The sequence below is a fragment of the Carcharhinus amblyrhynchos genome, chromosome 15 (assembly GCF_965287045.1).
Source record: "Carcharhinus amblyrhynchos chromosome 15, sCarAmb.v2.hapA, whole genome shotgun sequence".
In the NCBI taxonomy this organism is placed as follows: domain Eukaryota; kingdom Metazoa; phylum Chordata; class Chondrichthyes; order Carcharhiniformes; family Carcharhinidae; genus Carcharhinus; species Carcharhinus amblyrhynchos.
The window spans coordinates 53,209,087-53,232,715 of record NC_137338.1 but is presented as its reverse complement, the minus strand read 5'-3'; the positions used below and the strand labels follow the sequence as shown (position 1 = coordinate 53,232,715).

General features: G+C 42.2%; 1 protein-coding gene across 7 annotated transcripts in view; it reads left to right on the top strand.

Annotated features, from left to right (window-relative positions):
- Nucleotides 1–4,134: 4,134 nt before the first annotated feature.
- The window catches only part of dmd (dystrophin), a 1,714,977-nt gene continuing 1,695,482 nt past the window's right edge, over nt 4,135–23,629 (top strand). For all 7 annotated transcript variants that reach the window (XM_080203928.1, XM_080203931.1, XM_080203930.1 and 4 more), the window contains exon 1: nt 4,135–4,396. In XM_080203928.1, the coding sequence (XP_080060054.1) occupies nt 4,309–4,396 (88 nt within the window). In that variant the 5' untranslated portion in view covers nt 4,135–4,308. The remainder of the gene's footprint in view (nt 4,397–23,629) is intronic.

The following is a 23,629-nucleotide window of genomic DNA, read 5'->3' as shown; positions in this document are numbered from 1 at the left end:
CAGTGCATTACAACAAACTTTTTAATGACTTTAGCAAAGCAGTTTGAAAATTAGAAGAAAAAATGCTGGAAAGTCTCAGCAGGTCTGGCAGCATCTGTAAGGAGAGAAAAAAGCTGACTTTTCAAGTCCAGATGACCTGCTGTCAAAGCTTTGACAAAGGGTCATCTGGACTCAAAATGTCAGCTCTTTTTTCTCCTTACAGATGCTGCTGCTGAGATTTTCCAGCATTTTCTTTTTTTGGTTTTAGATCCCATCCACAGTAGTTTGCTTTTATCCAGTTTGAAAATTAAATTCTGCAAGTCCCCAATGCCTCTTCCATTGCCTGTTCCATTGTTCTTGCCAAATGCTTCCCTAAGGAGATAGTCATCAACTTCAGGAAACCTAGTGGAGGTCGTGCCCCTGTCTACATACATGACAGGGAATTGATCGAGATCTGGTCCAGATCACCAACAACCTGTCCTGGTCCCTCCAAGCTGACTCTATAGTGAAGAAAGCCCACATATGCCTCTACTTTCTCTGGAGACTAAGGAAATTTGGAACGTCAGCTACAATGCCCATCAAATTTTACAGATGCACCATAGAAAGAATCCTTTTCTGGTTATATCACAGCTTGGTATGGCTCCTGCTCTGTCCAACACTGCAAGGAGTGACAAACGGTCATGAACGAAGCCCAGTCCATACGCAAAACAGCTTCCCATCCATTGACTCTGTCTACATTTCCTGCTGCCTCAGAAAAGCATTCAGCACAATCAAGGACACCACATACACTCTAGATATACTCTCTTCCACCTTCTTCCAGCGGAAAAAGTTATTAAGTCTGAGATCACGTTCCAACCGACTCAAGAACAGCCTCTCCCCTGCTGCCATCAGACTTTTGAATGGACCTACCTTATAATAAGTTGACCTTTCTTTACACCCTAGCTATGACTGTAGTACTGCATTCTGCACCCTCTCCTTTCCTTCCCTATGTATGGTCAGAAATCTCACAAGACCAGGTTAAAGTTCAACAGATTTATTTGGAATCATGAGCTTTTGGGGTGCTGCTCCTTCATTAGGTGAGTTCTGTATGTATGGTATGCTTTTACTGTATAGCATGCAAAAAACAATACTTTTCATTTTCTCCTAATATCTGTAACAATAACGAATCAAATCAAATCAAACCAGTGGCTGAAGGCACAACCGCCACTGAGGAGATCCAGGATAACAGGAATGGATGGACAAGATTTACTAGGATGCTACCGGTGAAGCTGGATAGACTGGGACATCTTTCCCCTGGCCTGTAGGAGACTTAGGGGTGATCTTTTAGAGGTCTATAAAATAATGAGTGGCATAGGTCAGCTAGTCAACCTGTTTTGCCAAAGGTAGGGGTCTAAAACTAGAGGGCATAGGTTTAAGGTGAGAGGGGATAGATACAAAAGGGTCCAGAGGGGAAATTTTTTCACACAGAGGGTGGTGAGTGTCTGGAACAAGCTGCGAGAGTTCATAGTGGAGGCAGGTAGAATTTTGTCTTTTAAAAAGCATTTAGATATTTACATGGGTAAGATGGATATAGAGAGATCAAATGCAGGCCATTGGGGTTAGCTTAGTGATTTTAAAAAAGCTTGGGCTGAAGGGCCTGTTTCCATGCTGTAAATCTCTATGACTCTATGGGTGGGATTTTACAGCCTCCTTTGGGCAAGACCAGAAATTCCCACCCCAGGTCAACCCCGCCCGCTCGGGTTCAGTGGTGGGCAAAGTGGTTGAGTTCTGGCGTATGACTCAACAAGAAGCAAGAATTGGAGGCTGTAGGGTTGGACCAGAATGAGTATTTTTAAATCGACCTTTTCCTTTAACTCGTTGTTTAAGATAAAGAAGAAAAGTTGCCATATAAGAACATAAGAAATAGGAGCAGGAGTAGGCCATCTAGCCCTTCAAGCCTGCCCCGCCATTCAATAAGATCATGGCTGATCTGTCGTGTCTCAGTTCCACTTTCCCGCCCTCTCCCCATAACCCTTAATCCCCTCGCTTATCAAAAACCCATCAACCCGCGTCTTAAAAATATTTAGCGAGGCAGCCTCCACCACTTCAACGGGCAGAGAATTCCAGAGATTTACCACCCTTTGAGTGAAGAAGTTCCTCCTCAACTCCGTTCTAAACCGCCCCCCCTTTATCTTGAGGCTGTGCCCCCTAGTCCTACTGTCCTTTCTGAGTGGGAAGAGCCTCTCCACCTCTATCCTATCCATCCCATTCATCATCTTATATGTCTCAATGAGATCTCCCCTCATTCTTCTAAACTCTAACGAGTACAAGCCTAGTTTATTCAGCCTCTCCTCATAGCTCAACCCCCTCAACTCCGGTATCAGCCTTGTAAACCTCCTCTGCACTCCCTCCAAGGCCAAAATATCCTTGCGTAAGTACGGCGACCAAAACTGCACACAGTACTCCAGCTGCGGCCTCACCAATGCCCTATACAGCCGCAGCAAGACCTCCCTACTTTCATATTCAATCCCCCTCGCTATGAAGGCCAGCATCCCATTCGCCTTCCTGACCACCTGCTGCACCTGCAGGCTGGGTTTTTGCGACTCATGCACAAGGACCCTGAGGTCCCTCTGCACTGTCGCCTGCTGCAGTTTTTCGCCCCGTAAGTAATAGTCCTTCCTACCATTATTCCTACCAAAATGGACCACCTCGCACTTGCCAACATTAAATTCCATTTGCCAGTTCCTGGCCCATTCGCCCAGCCTATCTAGATCCTTCTGTAGACTCCCCACACCCTCCGCGCAATTTGCCGTTCCACCAATCTTGGTGTCATCAGCAAATTTCGACACCATACACTCGGTTCCCTCCTCCAGATCATCTATATAAATGGTAAATAGCTGAGGCCCCAGCACCGACCCCTGAGGCACTCCACTAGTCACCAACCGCCAATCAGAATAGCACCCATTGACCCCCACTCTCTGCCTCCTATTTGACAACCAATCCTCTATCCACGCTAACACCCTACCCCCAACTCCATGCCCCCTTACCTTCTGCAATAACCTCTTGTGAGGTACCTTGTCAAACGCCTTCTGAAAATCAAGAAAGACCACATCCACCGGCTCTCCTCTATCCACCGCCCGAGACACATCCTCATAGAACTCCAATAAATTTGTCAGACACGTCTTCCCCTTAATGAAACCGTGCTGCGTCTGCTCTATCAAGCAATTCCCCTCAAGATGCTTTGCTATTTCCTCCTTGATGACGGATTCTAACATTTTACCTACAACAGACGTTAAACTAACCGGCCTATAATTCCCTGCCTTTTGCCTGGCACCCTTCTTAAACAATGGTGTAACATTAGCCGCTTTCCAATCTTCCGGCACTTCCCCGGAATCCAGCGATGTCTGGAAAATAACCACCAAGGCATCCACTATCACCTCCGCCATTTCTTTCAGAACCCTCGGATGCATTCCATCCGGTCCTGGGGACTTGTCCACAATCAGTCCCTCCAGTCTGTCGAGCACTGCCTCTCTAGTAACAATAATGTCATTGAGACCCTCCAGTCCCACCACCTTTCCATTGCTAACACCTGGCAAATTATTCACGCCTTCCTCCGCGAAGACCGAAACAAAAAAGTTATTCAAGACCTCAGCCATATAAATGAATTGTCCTTTTTAATTTTACTAGCTTTTGCAAAATCCTTCTGATGAGTGTAACGCAAGCCCCATTTTTGATTTGCAGGTGACTGTAGATTTTACAGCAGATCGTGGTTTGTATGTTTCCCCAACTTATTAAATAAATGGGCAAGATTCTGACGATAGTAGGGGGCAACGTTACATTGAGACAGAGGGGACGGTGGGGAGAGCTTGTCGTTTGTCTGTTTAAATGACCGCACTGTGAAACCGGGTCAGTGTCAGGAGAGCAATCCTTGCAGCCTCGCCTGATTGATAGAGGTATCGGCTTTCGTCGGCTCGTCCTGCACCGGGGCTGGGCTGCTTCTCACTTTTATGGAGAGTATCTATTTGGGAATAGGTAGGGGGTGGAGTTGGGAGAGAGAGTGAGTGAGTGAGTGAGTGGCACCCACCTGTTGGAGTGGATCTGTTGGAAGTTGTGACAGCTCGGCTTAGCTCTGCTCTGTGTGTGTGTGCGGGGGGTGGGGAGGGGGAGGAAGCTGCCCCGTGTTGAGACTGCCCTCCTCACAGCTGCTGCCTGGGGCTCTGACTCACTCTTACACACACACAAACGGAGGGAGCTGAGGCCGGGGGACCCTGGCTTTCTCGCAGATCCCCCTCTCTGTGCCTGCAGCCCCCGAGCGAGCAGCGGCAGCACCTTGCACACGCACACACAGCCATGGCAGAGGCTGGGCGTCCCGACAGTGCCAGAGACGACTCGGCCGGGGTTGGAGACGAGTTTAACGAGATTATTAAAACTCGAACGGGTAAGTGGAAAGCTTGTTGTATTTACTGTTGCTGTTTGTGTTTGATTTTTGGGAGGGAGGTGGTCAACGTGACCCCAGGGGGAGGGTGAAAGACTGAGAAACAAGAAAGAGAGAGAAAAAAACTCTAACTTTCCTTTGCAATAAAGTAATTGCAGTGCTGGAGACTGGGGAGTGGCTGGCTGGCTGGCACATTACTTTCAGCAGTTGCAGGGGCAGAGTTGGCACCGGGAGCCTGGTGGCTGGTTGGCAGGGGGTACCCAGGAGTGAGGGATAAGAGCGGGCTGCTCCCCGGGGCTGGTCTTGTGGTTAGTTTGCTCACAGTGAGAGCAGGCGGTGCTGTTGCTTTAAATAGCCAGAGCTGGAAAGAGATCCCACTGGGATTAGGTTACAAAGGCACCGTGGCGCTGTTCTTATCAAAAATAAAATCCCACCTTCACTTTCCAACTTTGATCATGCTCTTGTGTGGATATGAGACATTATAGATGTGTGCTTGGTGGGATGTGTGTATCTGGTCCCAGTGGTACCCAGGGACTGATGCTCAGTGGGAACAGGCATCAATAGTCATTTGTTGCTGCTGGAACTCCTCCCTATGGTTTTAGGTTGGAGCAGACGGGCTGCTGATCTCTTTCCTTTCCACTTTGTGCAGTCTACCTCGAAATGTTCCGACCAGTTAGTTCACAGACTGCGGGTCAAGTTAACCAGAGCAATATGAGATGGGAGTAGCAGCTGCTGCGAGGATGGATTTAACAGCAGCAGTAAACGCTGAAAAAAATAAAGGATTATTTCCCCCCCAAATCAGGCAGTGGGGCGGGGAGAGAAGGCTATGAGGATATAAGCGCCCTCATTCTTTCCAGCCTCTGATTCTGCAGAGGGATCAGTTTCAAGGCTGGATTTTTGCGGGATTAGAACTCTGGGGAAAGTGAGCTGTACGGGAAGTGAGATTGGATTGGGCTAAATCCTGATGAATTGGGCTGGGCGGCTGGGGATGATTACTTACTCCAAGAGCTGCCCTCAGTTGCAGGATGTCCCAGTCCATGTTTGATTGATGCCTGGTCAGTACTGGTTGTAAACTCTTCACCACATGTTTAATTCGCCTCAGGTTCACTCTTGCCTTTCTGCATCAGAAATAGAACCGATGTATATATTTGTTTATATTTTTAGTGTTTTTCTCTGCAACACGCTCCGTTACTCCGGATGTTCTGATCCAATTTAGTTATTAGTAACTCAATGCCGACTGGCTTCGAGGGAAGTGGAACAGGGAAAATTGAACATGTATATAGCTCAGAACTCAAGTAGTTAAGGGCGCTCAGCGACACAGTGGTGTAAAATGAATTTGCTGCACAATGGGCTGTTCCAGTTACAGGGAAAGCTCTGAGTGCACAGAACACTTTGGGGAATAGACGGATGGCTATCTACTGCAAAATTAAGCGGCGTTGATGGAAAACAGCAGCCACCGGTTTTGTTGCAAAATTGGCCTTTGGCGATTACCTGGACATGTGCAGCCGAGTGCCAGTTACTGGAAATATATATCACGAAACAACAGTCCCAACTATGTGCTCGGAAAGGTCATGTTTTATTTTAATGTTATAGTAATGCCCAGACATAGCAGAATGGAGACAGCCACCTGCTCTTCATGAATTAGCAGAGTAGTGAAAAGTATTTTAGGCTGTGACTGGACCAGTTAAAGCTGGTTTTACATTTCATTCAAGAGCCCAGTGTTGCAGCAACTTAAAGGAGTACCTGTATTTTTTTTATACAAACGGTAGCTAAAAAGACAGCAAAGAAGCATTTTGCGCTCCTATATATCTCAAAGAAAGCTTGCAAAATCTATACTGGAGAAAAGTCAAAAAATTTAACCTGCCACCAAGTTTGGAAAATCTAGCTAACTGATCCGGATGGTTTTTCATTGCACATTTAGTTAGGTTCTCACAAATAAGAGGTTGCTCAAACAACAACAAAAAAAGGGGATATGTGTAACGCTGCACGAAATGGGAATAAGCATTGTGTGGCCTATTAGCTCCAAAGCTTCAGCTCTTAACTTGTGACCTGCTACCCAGGAATTAAGAGTATCAGGGCTGCTTGTCTCTTTAATGCATTTTGTCAGATGTGGAGGAGGTACTAAGATTGCACAAAGGATGCTTGGTGGATGAATACAAAATAGAGAGATGTTTTAATTTGGTGATTAAAGGAATTGAAAATTTAGCAATTCGCATATCTCCTCGCACAGTATGTGTCTTCTATCAGTCACAAATTGGCACCAACAGTGACTATGGTGAAGCCAGGGGCTTAGATTGTTCCTTCCTCCGAGAGAGAGGGTGGGTGAGAGGAAAGCAATTTGGAATACAACATCCAACGTAAAGCAAAAGGTAGATGCTATTATAATAAGGCAGGCATAAGACAATACAAACAATCTTGTAAGGATCTGCAATCTGTAGAGCTGGTTATTTATGCTATATAAATAGATTTGTAAAGAAGCATAACCTGATTAAAATAGTTTCTCCAGAAGTAGAGTTTGAACTGTGATATAAAATCTATCAAGCAACTTTATCTGATATTTGGCAATTTTGCAATAATAAGTATATATTGGGAGTAGTGTGCAGCAATAGTAGTGTTCCCCTGGTGAAAATGGCATTGCAGTGAGATGATTATTATGAGTATGATTTCTTGGAATCTGAGAGAATATTTACCTTGAGCTTCAGGCATATTAACACACATGACTGCCAATAGAGTTGAAGGTTTTTATTTGATTAATGTAGCTTCTATGGCATTGATGGTGAAATATAAATGCATTGGCAGCAGCAATAACACAGTGAATATTGGAATAATGTCGCATCTAATATTATAGTACAGAAGCTTTCAAGAAGTCCTTTTTGTAAATATTTCTGAGCTGCGTTGCTTGTCCCAAATTCAAGCGTAATATTGTGTTCAACTGTATAGCACTCCCTCAACACACGCATAGAGTGTCAGATTAAACTTCTGTGCTCAAGTCTCTGGAGTAGAACTTGAATTTGCAACCTTCTGACTCTGAGTGGAGAGTGCTACCGTGGCTGAGACCACAGCGAGTCAGCAGGGAGTCACAAAGAATCCAAACAGTCAAACCTATGTGTGCTGACTGTTTTTGTCAGGTTCTGCCTGAATTTTCTTTTTCATTTTTGCCCTCCACTGAATAACAATTAACTGTGTGGCAAGCAATACAACTCCAACATATTTACAACTAGAACTTTTTGAAGCTTTCAACACAGTAATACCAGATGTGACATTATTCCGGCATTCATTGTGTTATTACTGCTGCTGATACATTTCAATTTCACTATCAGTGCTACTAGAATAAATGCTACTTGAACAACATGAGTGTCAGTAGAGCCATGGCAGCACATTGCCATTATTTGAGAACATAGCATATGACAGTAATAATGAAGCATATTTGTCACATCACAGGTAAGTATTCATAGATGGATATCGTTCTGCCGCTCGGTTCTTGGGATTTGTTTTCTACGTAATGAAGTTTAGTTACAAAGCTAATTTTCTTTGCCCTGAATAGCATATCCATTTATTAAAAAACATTTCAGTCATAAATTGATGGGGGTTAAAATATGAAGGGATGGGGGGGGGGCTCAAATATATCCATCTGCTGTTTAACCAAGACTACTCATTGAAGTATGTTCTGGCTACTCAGCATGAATGGTTATTTTGCTTTTACAAAGGCTACTGGAAGCTCTGCAGTTTGCAAATCCAGGCCAAAGAGCTTTGACTGTGTGTTCAGTATGCACTACTTTGATACTCATTTGTACTACAAAGGTGAGATTTCCAGACAGCCTTCTGCCTTGGAACTCAGTAGTGTTCATTTGATTTAATATTAACCTTGCTACTGCTTTTAACAGCAGTGATACTCTGATTGCCAAAGTATACATCTGGGTACTATAAACTGGTGAAGCTGATGCATTCCTCCAACATAACGCAGTTGAAGTGCAACTGCCAAGGAGCAATGAAGTTGTCTCAAATTCAGCTATTCCCCTTTTAAATTTCCATTAGACGGGGAGGGGGGGGGGGTGCGGGGGAAGAGGCCTGCAATGTTTAAAAGGATGCGCAACTTCACACCATTTGCTGCAATAATTTTCCTCTTAATCAAGGGTTTGGTGTGCAAATCAGAACTGTTCAGCTTTTGTTCTGACTTCCTTCCCTCAAGGCATTCAAACAAAACAAAAATGACCGGAGTTAGTGGAATTGGACTTATTCATAATCACCATCTTGAAAATATTTTCAAAGAATTGGATGGGAGCCTTATTTGGCTCCAATGTTAAATCGTTAGTAATGAATCTTGAGGGTTTCCGATGTGTCCTTCGCTTAAGGCAATATGCTTTCATCTTCATTGATAGAAGATTTTAATTAGGTCAGTCTGACAACTTAACTGAAGTTAATGGAACAATGACAGTTATATTTATTTATTAGCTAAATAAGAGTGAAGTGTACATTTGTTCTCTGTTTCTTTAAATAATTTGACAAACATACAAATTAGGAGCAGGGGTAGACCACCAGACCCCTCAAAACTGCTAATTTAATAAGATCATGGCTGATCTGATTTTAATCTCAACTCCATATTCTACCTACCCCCGATAACCTTGTTAATCAAGAATCTGAGAATTAAATCAAGAATTAAAGCTCTGCCTTAAACATGTTCAAAAATTCAGCTTCTATTGCCCTCTGAGGAAGAATGTTCCTAACTCTCTGGGAGTGAAAAAATTCTCCTCATTTCCATCTTAAATGAGTGGCCCCTTAGTTTTAGATTGTGACCCTCAATTCTAGGTTATCACAATAGTGGGAACATCCTTTTGAAGTCCACCCTGTCAAGATTCCTCAGGATCTTATATATTTCAATCCAGCCGCCTCTTTATTTTCTTAAATAATCCCATTATCTAACGTACTTGGTCACACCATCCTCCAGTTGTAGTGGCAGAGAAGGTGAGGAAATTGTTGTGTTGCTATTGTCCTACCTGGGAATATGGTCAGACTGTAGATGCGTAAGGTCATTTAGCTTAAGTCTATTCACCCTGATGATATTTTACATCACTTTTCCTACCGACTATTCACCTTTCAGCACATATGGTACTTTGAATGGAAAGAACATCTGACCCTGTTGTCTAATCTTAGTTGTCCATTAGTGATGAACAGAATAGCAAGGTTATATCTATGTCAACAGCACAGCAGATGGAATAACTTCATAATTATATTTAAGTTTATTAATTCAGATTCCTATTGTCCATGTTTCTGAATTGTCTGATAACCTTTTATAAGTTTGGACATATTTGTTAGTCACTGTGCAGTGGTGTTCGGGAACCAGCTAATTTCATATCTTCCACACGTGAGGCAAAATTTAAACATGTACACCACAGCTCCTACTGTGAATTTTCCATAAAGTAAAACACTGTGGATGCTGGAAATCTGAGAAAAGAGCAGAAAATGTTGGGAATAGTCAGCAGATTGGTCAACAACTGTGAAGAGAAAAACAGAATTGTTTCAGTTCAATGACCTTTCATCAGAAATAAGAAAAGTAGATATTCAATAATTTTGAAGCAGGTGAAGGGGGTGCGGGGGGGGGGGGGGGGGGGGGGCGGATGGAGAGGGGGAAGGGCGGGGGGGGTTGGTGGAGAGGGGGAAGGGCGGGAGGGGGTTTTGTGGGGGCATGGAATGAATGTGGAAAAATTACCTGAAATATTGGGCGAAATTCTCCGGCTGCACTGTCTAAAAGCCAAAAATTCCTTCTCGACCGTCAATGGAGTTTCACACTGTCCACAACTGCCTGCCAAAATTCCAGTGGCGGACGAGATAGGAGAATTTCACCAATTAACTTTGGCGTTGCACCATCAGCTACTTTGTAATTTATTCTCTCCCATTTGCTACCCTATTACAGATCTTCACTTTTCTTTTACATCTTCCATTTGCTTGAAATCTATCACAGCTGGAATTCTCGTGGCTGTGATTCTCTGGTCTCACTGCTGCGAATGGAGTTTTGGCTGAGCACCAAATTTTCCATTCTTGTTGGTAGCAGTGGTGGTGCGTACAACATCGGAGAATTCTGGCCAACATTTCAAACTTTGTTCCTAGTTCTGATGAAAATTCATTGACCTGAAGCATTAACTCTGTTTCTCTCCTGAGCGAATGCTCTTTAGACTATGGCAGCCATGAGTCTGAATGAAATGGACCACCTTGCTGGAGTTCTGTTCTGATGATTGTAATGCAGGAAGTTGAAAAAGGTTGGAATAGTAAGGGGAGGAAGACACTGGTGGGTGTGGTCTATAGGCCCCCAAATAATAACTTTGAGGTGGGGCAGGCTATAAACAAGCAAATAATTGATGCGTGCAGAAAAGGAACAGCGATAATTATGGGGGATTTTAATCTGCATATTGATTGGATGACCCAAGTCGGATGCGGTGGGCTTGAAGAAGAGTTCTTGGAATGCTGTCGGGATAGTTTCCTTGAACAGTATGTGACAGAACCTCTGTGGGAGCGAGCTATCTTAGATCTGGTGTTGTGTAACGAGGCAGGTGGAATTAGGGATCTTCTTGTGAGGGATCCTCTTGGGACGAGTGATCATTGTATGGTTGAATTTTTGATGCAGATGGAGAATGAGAAAGTAGGGTCCCGAACCTGTGTCCTCTGTTTGAACAGAGGGGAGTGTGATAGGATGAGAGCGGAATTGGTGAATGTAGATTGGGGGCGCAGATTGGTTGGTAGGACAGCTGAGGAACAGAGGAGGATTTTTCAGGAGATCTTTTTCAGTACTCAGCAGAAATATATTCCGATGGTAAAGAAGGACTGTAGGAGAAGGGATAACCAACCATGGTTATCAAAGGAAATAAAGGAGAGTATTAAATTAAAAGCTGATGCATTCAGAGTGGCTAAAAATACTGGGCGATTAGAAGATTGGGAAAGATTTAAAAATCAACAAAGAATGACTAAGAAGGTGTTAAAGAAAGGAAAGACTGTGGAGCTAAACTGGCACTAAATATAAAAAAAGACAGTAAAAGTTTTTACAAATATATAAAGAAGAGGAGGCTGGCTAGAGTGAATGTTGGACCCTTGGAGGATGAGAGGGGAGATTTAGCGGTAGGAGATGAGGAAATGGCTGAGGCTTTAAATAAGTTTTTTGCCTCAGTCTTCACAGAGGAGGACACGAATAGTTTGCCGGATATTAAAGGTAGAAGGATGGTGGGAGTTGAGGGCTTGAATGTGATCACTGTCACTAGAGAGGTAGTGCTTGATAGATTAATGGGACTGAAGGTGGACAAGTCCCCAGGACCAGATGGAATGCATCCCAGGATTCTGAAGGAAATGGCAGAGGTGGTAATGGATGCTTTAGTAATTATTTATCAAAATTCGCTGGACTCCGGGGAAGTGCCGGAAGATTGGAAAATGGCTAATGTTACGCCGCTGTTTAAAAAAGGTAGCAGACAAAAGGCAGGGAATTATAGGACAGTTAGTTTAACGTCTGTAGTTGGAAAAATGCTAGAACCCGTCATCAAAGAAGAAATAGCGAGGCACCTAGAAAAGAATGGTTTGATCGAGCAGAAGCAGCACAGATTCGTTAAGGGGAAGTTGTGTTTGACAAATTTATTGGATTTCTATGAGGATGTGACTAATGCGGTAGACAGAGGGGAACCGATGGATGTGGTGTTTTTAGATTTCCAAAAGGCATTTGGTAAGGTGCCTCATAAAAGGTTGTTACAGAAGGTTAGGGTGCACGGAGTTGGGGGTGAGGTGTTAGCATGGATAGAGGATTGGCTGTCTAATAGGAAGCAGAGAGTTGGTATCAGTGGGTGCTATTCTGATTGGCGGTTGGTGACTAGTGGATTGCCGCAGGAATCGGTGCTGGGGCCTCAACTATTTACCATTTATATAGATGATCTGAAGGAGGGGGCTGAGTGTAGGGTGACGAAATTTGCTGATGACATGAAGATGAGTGGAAAAGCAAATTGCGTGGAGGGTGTGGAAAGTCTGCAGAGAGATCTGGATAGGCTGAGGAGTGGGCGAGGACCTGGCAGATGGAGTATAATGTTAGCAAGTGTGAGGTTATCCACTTTGGCAGAAATAATAGTAGGAGGGATTATTATTTAAAAGGCGAAAAGCTGCAGCATGCTACGGTGCAGAGGGACCTGGGGGTCCTTGTGCACGAGTCACAAAAACCCAGTCTGCAGGTGATCAAGAAGACAAATGGAACGTTGGCCTTTGTAGTGAGGGAGATAGAATATAAAAGCAGGGAGGTCTTGTTGCAACTGTACAGGGTACTGGTGAGGCCGCAGCTGGAGTACTGTGTGCAGTTTTGGTCGCTGCACTTGTGGAAGGATATATTGGCCTTGGAGGGAGTGCAGAGAAGGTTCACTAGGCTGATACCGGAGATGAGGGGGTTGGACTATGAAGAGAGACTAAATAAACTGGGTTTGTACTCGTTGGAGTTTAGAAGGATGAGGGGGGGATCTTATAGAGACGTATAAAATAATGAAGGGGATGGATAGGGTAGAGGTAGAGAGATTCTTCCCGCTTAGAAAGGATAGCAGGACTAGAGGGCACAGCCTCAAGATAAGGGGGGTGCAGTTTAGCTCAGAGTTGAGGAGGAACTTCTTCACTCAAAGGGTGGTGAATCTCTGGAATTCTCTGCCTGCTGAAGTGGTGGAGGCTACCTCGCTAAATATATTTAAGTCACGGGTAGATAGGTTTTTGATGGACAGGGGAATTAAGGGTTATGGGGAGAAAGTGGGAAAGTGGAACTGATCCACTTCAGATCAGCCATGATCTTATTGAATGGCAGGGCAGGCTCGAAGGGCTAGATGGCCTACTCCTGCTTCTATTTCTTATGTTCTTATGGATGGATCTATGGGGGATAATTGTGGTGGATCCTGGTGCAGCTTGGGAAAACATTCTGGCTACTTTTTGAATTGAGTTAACACACCACATTGGCATCCAAATGTGCAGTGTCATTGTGTTGCTATATGGGTTCGCATCTTCTATGATCCAAATTACTGACTTCCAGACCTCTGACACATCAAAGTGGAAAGTCATTGTGCTCAAAGGCAGGAAGGAGACATTGGTGGTGAGACACCATGCTATGACAAGTTTTTTGCTTGAATTAATGTATGCAACAAGAAAACAGCTAGTTGCTTCATTAAATACAGATCTTGCAACAAATTATTTATAACTTGCAGTCCCATGGAACTGGATAGTACCCAAAAAAGGAATATATTGGCAAAGTTTGGATCATTTAAATGATAATCCTAAAGTGTCAATACCAACATTATAGCCAGTTAATCAATCCTTGCTGCAATCTACACAGGCTGGAGATAGCATGTGGACTAAAGCTTTCAGTGAAAATTTAGTCAGTCTGCACTAGATACTTTTTTCAGTGCTCTACACCACTGGTGCTTCACCTACTTGTTAATAAATAACATTTTAAAAATGGTGTAGTTATTTCAATCCTGCTCTGGCAATAGCTCTGTCAAGATTATCAATTTTTATTTGTAGTTCAATGAGTGGGCAAAAATACTTCTCCTTTATTCCTAAAATAACACAGTCTAATTGTGGCAAACTATTGTCACAATGTAATTGTCATCAATTAAAATGTGAAAGAATCAAAAGCCAAGTGTGAATGAAGTGTAATTGGAACCTTCCGTGTTCCAGGCTAGGACTATATTTCGAAGCCCCACAATCCAGAACTTCCATGATCCATGTCAGTAGTTCCCTATGAGCATTGATAAACATAAGAGGGAATCAAAGCTCAGTAGTAATTCAGTTTTACTAAAGCTTCTGCCTACTGCTGTCAGGATAGTTTGGACTTTGTTTTTCAGTCTATTCTGATTCACAGCAAGTGCTTTAATGGACAGGAACAGAGTAGGAGGTTGCTTTGGATAGATTCAGTTCCTTACTCATACACTGCTTGCTGTGGTAGGTTCACGTAGTGCTGGCAAACTGCTCTGCTCTGAGTACATATCTGCTCATTTTATTAGCATTGAGATTGAAGTAAAATGGAACAATATATACAATCATTAATGCAATAAAATTTTTTTGAAATTACATCATGATTAGTTAATAAATTTTTAAAAAATATTCCATGTATTTCGGTGTCACTGGCCAGACCAGTATTTGTTGTCCATCTTTAATTGCTTTTGAACTGAATGGCTTGCTCAGCTATTTCGGAGAGCAAGCCATTGCTGTGTGTCGAGAGTCCTATGTGGGCCAAATCTTGTAAGGGCAGCCAGACTTTCTCCCCTTAGGGATATTAGTAATCCAGATGGGTTTTTACAACAATTGACAATAGTTGTCATAGTCACCATTGCTGAGACAAGTTTATATTCCAGATGTATTAATTGAGTTTAAATTCCACCAGCTGCCATTGCGGATTTGAAGCCATGTTCCCAGAGCGTCACTCTGGGCCTTTGGATTACTAGTCCAATGACATTACGATTTCATCAGCGTCTTCCCAAGATTAAATACCCGAAGGTTAAATGTTCATACCTTAGTGTTTCACAGTGTAATTTCATGAGCAATGAAATTAGCATTACCATGCCTATAGTTAAATGTGATGGGAAAAACTTTCCTTAATTCAGTAATTTTGGTGAAAAAGCAAATGTAAATATAAAGCAGCAATCCTTCATTTTGCTAAATGTTTACAATAAAATAGAGAAAAAAGGATCCACGGTATTTTGCAAGTCCCTCTGATTTGAAAAGTACTAATTGAGAGTATTCTCATTCTATTCCCAAGATTTTAGTAACAGTGCAATGAAAATAAACTGATCACAGCAATTCAATTGAGGCATGTGTTTTACATTGAAAAATTCTGCTCATTGCTAAGAGCAATTGCATGCACATCTGGAAACTCATGGTTTAATAATTTGTTTAAAATGCATATTTGAAGTACTTTTAGCAGCAGGAAGAAATCTGCGGATGTTAACAAAACACCTGCCGGGAAGCATTATAATACTTTACGATATTGGTACTGGATGAATAAATGATATATCAAGGCATAAAAATTCAAATGATTCTTCCCAAAATTAATTGCACAACTAATAAGCAAAGATCCCTGTACAAAATATTAGCTTGTTGAAAGCAGTTTAAAACTCAGACTCAGTGATAGGAACATGTAATGAAAGTTCTACTTTGGGCGACACAGTGGTACAGTGGTTAGTACTGCTGCCTCACAGCACCAGGAGCCCGAATTCAATTCCGGCCTCGGGTCACTGTCTATGTGGAGTTTGCACATTTTCCCCATGTCTGCATCGGTTTCTTGCAGCTGCTTCCACAGCTGTCATGTTTTTATTTCATGCTCAATCCAGGGCGAGATCAAGCATTCAGGTTGAAACAAAATAAAAGACGTTTGAGGTGTTGTGGACTTTAAGTTAGATTGATTGGCCATGCTAAATTAGTGTCAGGGGATTAGCAAGGTGAATATATGGGGTAATGGCGATAGGGCCTGGGTGGGATTGTTGTTGGAGCAGACTTGGTAGGCCAAAAGGCCTCTTTCTGCACTTTAGGGATTCTATATGCATAACATTTTTATACGCAGACACAAAAGTAACTTACAAAAGTAATTTTACTTGAAAGTACATTCTCTCTATAGCATGAAACTAGAATGAGTCTCTAATACTGCAATATCCAAGTTGCAGATCAGCAATGCAGCAAAAACATTTAGCAGCTTAAAGCCAAAATTAACAGCTGAACCTATGCTATTTGGCGAGGAAAAGAATACTAAATGTTTTATTGACTCAGAGAACAGGAGAGAATCTGTTATTATTTAGTGGAATTCAATGTATATCAAATACTGCAAACTTAAAAAGTGCAAAAAATTTACTTTGTACATAGCCCTGTTGAACAATAGGACCTTTCATACAAAACCAAGTAGTCAAGTAGTTAGTTTTAATCGCATGCGTCGCGTGGGAGTCATTGTAATATAAACACATTTTAATTGTGTTACTATGGCAACACTGTCAATGAGAACTCCTGTTTGGCAATTGTACTTAAAATTCAGAATATGTGTCTTGAATCTTTAAAAGCAGTCTGAACTAGGCAGGCTATCTGCGTTATGATGTATAATATCAATGATGCAGATAGTAGGGAGGTTTGATCCTCTGGTTCTGTTGTTTTCCATATTACTTTGCATTGGACCATCTTGTTGTCAGGTGGAAATTCACACTATTTAATTGAAAGTTTTGTTTTATTAAAAAAAACTCGCTAGACTAAGAAATAAATTATTAATTCTTTGACTTTCGACGACAATACTAAATGACAGCCAAACAATAGCTTTATCATTACAACCCCGTAACAAAATGGGGTTATAATGATAGAGTAAAGATGTTTCACAATCAGTTTTCTTTGAGCATACTGCAACAAGATATTTTAAACTGCATTGACCTGCAATTCAATATTGTTCAAGCATAATTTGGACTCTGATGGATATCATCAGACTAATTTGGTTGATGCAATTAAGGCACAACTAAACTGCTTCCAGTTATCTTCTCTTGTAATTTGATGGAGTAACTGCTAGTCATGAAGCTAGGTTATTTATCTTAAATTGGCAGAAGGTTTGCAAGAATAGGAAGGCTTCTTGTCACAGGTAGGCCATTGATGAGTTCTTGAGTTGGCTCAGCTTTTAAATTAATTCTCAGCATATTTCTGTACTTCTGGCCAAATTTGAGTCAATAGTCAGTTCTGTGCTCCTGGGTATCAGAAATCCCTGGTAGCAAGTAAAGCAGAGGTGGATAACTGGAATGTCCCAAGGTATCTGATTGTATTGCCAAGCCAGAACTGTTTGTGCTTGTCTATTGATTCAATCAAGATGCAAGAGGTGAAGCATGAAATTGAACGAGGAAATTTTTCCATTCTAACTCAGTTGAAGAATATGTTTCTGACTAATTAAAATAAAAGTTAGTGGGGTTGCCCTGGCTGCATTTCCACAGGATTTGCTATGTGACACTGTTGAACCATTTGGAAGTTTCAGTGTACCTGACAAAGAGCAGAAATGCCTAATTTGCAGGCTATGTTCCTTTGGCTTGCTGATGGCCTTCTAGGCTAGAAAGTGGCCATCTTTGATTGCTTGGAATCATAGAATTATTATAGAACAGAGGGTGGCCATTTGACTCATTGGAGGGAATTTCCCCATCCTACCTGCCATGGGGATTGTAACGGGCAGGGAGGCAGATCATGGAAAGATCCTTTGACCTTGGGTGGGATTTTCTGGCTTTGGGGTGGGCGCAACCAGAAAATCTTGCCCGTTGTATCTGTGCTAGCTTTCTGCAAGAGCAGCTCACCTAGTCTCATTACCCCACTCTTCCTTTGCAACCCTACAAATTTTTTCTGATGACATTGCTTGGGATCCGCAGCGAAGAAGTCACTAATGTTGGCCGCAAGGTGGAAGAATAAATGAGATGGGTGGGAAGGTGGAACTGGAAATGTAGCGAGGGAGATGTTCCAGTTCCCTGGTTGTTCACACTCATGCTAAGGCAGGAGTAGCCTTTACGGTCAATGAGCTTCATTTGAACAGGATTCAGATTACTACCTTTACTGGAATGTAATTAGTCTATAAAAACAGGGAGAACATAAAATTAGTTGTGGCAGGGGGACGGGAAACAATAGGTTAAAAAGGGGGCAAGGGGGAATGCAAAGCCACAAGAGAAAATTAAGGAAATAATAAAATAAGAACAAAATCAAAATGAGCTAAAGAAAAAACACTACAAAAAATGGAGTCAAGATTCACTGGCATGTATGTGAATGGACAAAGTATTCAAAACAAAACTAGAAAATGCTAAAGTATTAATAACTTCAGAGCAATCTAATGTTCTAGCAGCAATGCAGATGTGGCACATGTTTAGACAGGCTAGAAATTTAATATTGTTGGTTATAACATTTTCAGAAGAGATTAAAATGCAATTTAATGCAGAGAAGTGTGAGTTGGTACATTTTAGGAGCAGAAACACAGTTTGCTAGTGTACATTCAATGGGAGACACTAAAGGTTTTGGACTGCAATATAATAAAAGGGAGGCAAGTTTGTAATCAGGTCTCTATACTTGCACATGAGCTACTTGCTGTTCCCTAATGGGACCTTTGGTGGGTCAGCAGACCGTCTAACTGGGTTTCGGGGAGGTGGTTTGTTAGGCAAGTCTGATTTAAATTTTCACCTCCAACCTACTCAGAAGTATTTCTTGGAAAGCAATTTTCAGGTAGCCATGAGAAACACTGACCTTTCCAAAGAACCCAAATAGCCATGTTTTCATGGGAGCCCATTCATTGCCTTGATTTGAGTTTCTCAGGAATTCTAGATAGATCTGTGACTTGTTTTGATCCTGTTTTTTCAAATCCTATTGCAATTTAATTCCAGCACCCTTCCAACAGAACAGGTTGGGCCTATACTCATTAGCGTTTAAAGAATGAGAGGTGACCTTATTGAAGCATATAAGATCCTGAGGAGACTTGATACGGTGGATACATGGAGGTTGTTTCCTCTTGTTTGGGAGAGTAGAACTAGGGAGCCGTACTTTAAGATTGAGAGGTCTCCCTTTTAATATGGAAATGAGGTGAATTTATTTCTCTGAGAGTTGTTAATTTGTAGAATTCATTCTCCTGGAAAACAGTGGAGGCTGGATCTCCAAATTTATTCAAGACAAAGTTAGATAGGTTTTCGAAACAAAACAACATCAGTGATTTCTCCACAGACTTGCTGAGATTTTCCAGCATTTCCTGTTTTTGTTTCAGATTCCAGTATTCTGCAGTGATTTGCTTTTATCTTCAATAGGTTTATTTAATCAAGAGTGGCACAATGGTTAGCACTGCTGTCTCATAGTGCCAGGGACTTGGGTTTGGTTCCCAGCTTGGTGATTATGCAAAGTCTGCACATTCTCCCCATGTCAGCATGGGTTTTCTCCAGGTGCTCCAGTTTCCTCCCACAGTCTGAAAGACATGCTGGCTAGGTGCATTGGCTATGCTAAAAAAATTCTCCCTCAGTGTAACTAGATACCGTAGTATGGCGACTAGGGGATTTTCACAGTAACTTCATTGCAATGTTAATGCAAGTCTGCTTGTGGCACTAATAAATACACTTAAAACTGAAAGGTTTATGAAGATGTGGGGCAGGCAGAAATTTGGAGTCGAGACCACACTCCGATCAATCATGCTGTTATCGGATGGCAGAGCAGAATTGGAAGGGTTGAATGAGTTACTCCAGCTTCCAAGTCTTGTGTTCTTTATTTCCTTTGGTCAACCATAATTGGAAAATTTATTCACATTAAAAGGAAATAGGAAGGTGTCGGCTCCTACAGTCTGAGTTTTAAGCCAACCACATAACCACTATTTCATTAAGAGATCGATTTAGTTGTTGCATTGTCTTGCTGGAGTGGGATAATGATTTAAAGGGCTGGACTTTACAGTCATTAGCAAAGCAAACTATTACGATTGAATTCAGACGGAAGCTAAAAATCAATATAAATAAACAGTAAAACAAAAGCTGCAAGTTTAAAAAACAAGTAGGCCAGGATTCTTCCAAAGAAGTTCTAAGTGTCAAATTTGCATAAAAACTGGAGTAAATCCCACTGGTTATTTTCAAAATGAATCTCCCGTACTCTCTACAACACAGAGAACCCTAGCGTGAATCACAATAATAGTTTGTGGACGAGGTCTGTTCTCACTGGAGGGGCCGGTGGCATTGCAGTGAGTGGGCCACTGCACTGATCTGTCAGCACGGAGATTGACGCATGCGCAGAAACCCCGCACTGCTGGCCTCCCGATTGCTGGCCAGCACAGCAACCCCTCATCACTGTCTTGCATAGCCCCCTACCCCTCGATCGCTGTCTTCCCAGACATCTCCAAGCAAACCTCAATCTTGCAGCGCAGCTGGGAGAATCATCCCTTTTTTTTATATCATAATGGAGAAATTTGATATTCCACAAATATGAAATCAGTTTTACAGGATCAATGGGAATGTTTAACATTAATTGAAGTTAGTATGCCTTAAGCTTTTCAGTTGCATCTCATTCAATAAAGTGAACACTTTACAGTATTTTACAATGAGGCTGACATGGTTAAGGAGTGGAAGTTGTGAATCCATAGATTTTAGTCTGGGGCACAACAGTGCATGCTCTGGGGAAACATAGCATCACTAACTGTGACTTCTGGATTTCTGTGTTATTCTATGCATGTGTGGAAACTCCAAAACACTGACAGCTTTGCTATCATTAGCACGGTGAAACCTGAGCCAATGTCAAGCATGCGAGAGCAGCATGTGCAGTAAAACATTGCACCAGGGCCGGGAAGTGATGGCTTAGTGGAAAACAGTGGCAACAGACAGAGAGAAAATTAGGAAAACAAATTGACTGAACAGTGAAGCAGATGGTGGAGGCAGTGACAAAGTTGGAACAGAAAATTATAAAGCAGATCCCAGAAAAAATAAATATGTTAATCAGAATTTGAAAAAAACAGGCACGGTACAGCCAGAAAACACAAAACATGGCAAGCTGCAGGAAGAAAATTAACAAAACAGAATTTATTTTTTAAATCAGACTATTTTACATGACACTGAAAATGCTGTATTCATACAGTGCCGACAGATGGTACTTCATCGATTCTGGATTGTGTGAAATGAGACTTCTTGCAATCAGGGCTCACTTTCACTTTTTTGACTCTGGGGAGCAAACTTTGCAAAATGCACAGCAGTACATGAAGGAAAGTTTGGGGGATGCTGTCCACATGTTTCTAATACACACTAGCTGAACCATACGTGAGGCCTTGCTGGCACAAAACTTTGCAAAAGTTAGTTTTTGTTTGGTGGGTGAGAATGGCAGGGCTGTACTGAATTGTCATACCTTCAATCTCTGGGGCCTAGCACAAGTCATTGTTATTGAATATAAGAGCAATGAATGCAAAGTCCAAGGAAGAAAACCTCCAGCCTTTGCTGACTGTCAGGATCCAAACAACAACTATGTGCGTATTCACTCTGCATGTTCAATGTGCATGTGTGGCATAAAAGTGGCTTGTGTGTTTGCATGTGCCTGCTGCCATGTGTGCCCATGTGTCTTTGTATCTGTGTGTGCCCACACACAAACTATATTAATATAGCATTAAACTGGTAACATTACTGAAAAATATCACAATAATGGCTGAAGTAAGAAGTGTAATTTGCACACTGGAACAGTATGGCTGTGCTGTTCCATGTGCCAGATTCTCCGACCTCACCCGCAGCTGGGATTCTCCGGTCCCGCTGCAATAAACAGAGATTTGGCTGAGCGCCAAATTCTCCATTCTCACTGGCAGCAAATGGCGGGAGAATTTTGGCCTGTACATTAGACTAAGGGAAATAATTGTGCCAGGAGGTTAACTCTGCAACCAAAAATACTGTACTGTATTTGGGAATGTTTCAATTGATGTGTTCGGAATCTTCATACTAATATCTATCAGCTTAATGAGTATAACATTCACGTGAGTAAATCAATAGAACACTAGTCGGAAAAGTTCACACATGGAATGGAACACATGGAAGATATGAGGTAAAGATGCTGAAGCAAGAGCAGCAATTTCTAGGTGGAGTAAAAATTCAATTTAAATTTGCATGACAATATTAGATGACAAATCTGAGGCGCAAAACACACTAAAAATCAAGCTGAATGCAGAAAATAGAAAGGGAAAACAATCAGAAGGACACTGAGCGGATAAGAAAGGCTGAAAATATGTGGGAGACGAAGGAAAGATGCTAAATGAGTAATGAAAACAGAAAATTCTGGAAAAGCTCAGCAAATCAGGAAGAAGAAAGAGTGAACAGAAACGCATGGGAAAGCAGCAGAAACCTGAGCAGCATTTGGTGAATAATTAAAAGGCTGTTGTAAAGACTGCTCTCCAATTGAGGACAGGAATCAGAGGACCCTGGTTAATGATTGTTAGCACTGCTGCCTCACAGCTCCAGGGACCTGGGTCTATTCCCAGCTTGGATCACTGTCTGCATGGGTTTCCTACACGTACTCCACTTTCCTCCCACAATCCAAAAGACGTGCTGGTTAGGTGCACTGGCTGTGCTAAATTCTGCCTCACTGTACCTGAACAAGTGCTGGAGTGTGGCAACTTGGGGATTTTCACAGTAACTTCATTGCAGTGTTAATGTAAGCCTAATTGAGGCACTAATAAACAAAAGTAACTTTGTCTTTCAGGGGGATGTAGCGTGAGATGGTCAGTTCCTGTTTAAGAATCAGTACTGGGCCCAATGTTCTTCTCAAATAGCACAGAATTAGTGTGTAAAGGAACTGTGGCAAACTCTTAAGAGGACTGTAAGCAACTTCAGGAGGAGAGTAATATAAAATTGAATGTGAGAAAGTATAAGATGATACATTATGGGAGGTAGAATTCATTGTACCAAAGGGAATTTCAACTCAGCAGTACCTGGGCTTTTGTGCATTGCCCACCACCACCCCCCCCAACCCCATTCCACATGCCTTACCATTGGTGGCTGCATTATCATAAACCATAACACATCAGAGCAGAAGTAAGCCATTCAGTTCATAGTGTGCTCGGCAATTCAGCGAGATCCTGAATAATCGGAAAAGATCATTCTCAACCCTATTTTCCTGCCTTATCCACAAAACACTGGATTCCCTCACTAACTAAAAATCTGTCTAGCTCAGCCTTGATCATGCAGAATGACTCAGCCTTACTGCCTTCTGTGGCAAAGAATTCCACAGATTCATTATCCACTAAGAGCAAAATTCCTCCTCATCTCTGTCTTAAATGGATGATCCCTTATGCTGAGATTATCCTCTGGTCCTAGACTCTCCCACAAGAGGAAACAACCTCCCAGCTGTCTGGACCCTAAGCTCTGGAATTCCAACCCTAAAGGCAAGTTTTTCCAGTCGCGCTGTCCCCAGGACTGGAAACTACCTCCCAAGGTCAAGTGATGGACACTTGACCATCAAATTCTTCAACCCACCCATGGTGATGCCCATGGTGGGCGGGGCAAGAAGATTTCCATCTAAATCGCTTTTTAAAGCACACTTTAAAGTTCACTCCTCCTGATTTTGTCACCTCTACTCCTTTTGCTTGATGTGAAGTTTGTCGGGGTTCTGCCCCTGTAAAAAGCTTTGGGATATTTTCATATTTGAAGGACAAGTTGCTCTTTCAAACAGAGTGAAGGAACAGAGACAATTGGAGATTCGTGTGCGCAAACCTTTAAAGGTGGGAGAACAAACTCATTTCATAGAATCCCTACAATGCAGAAG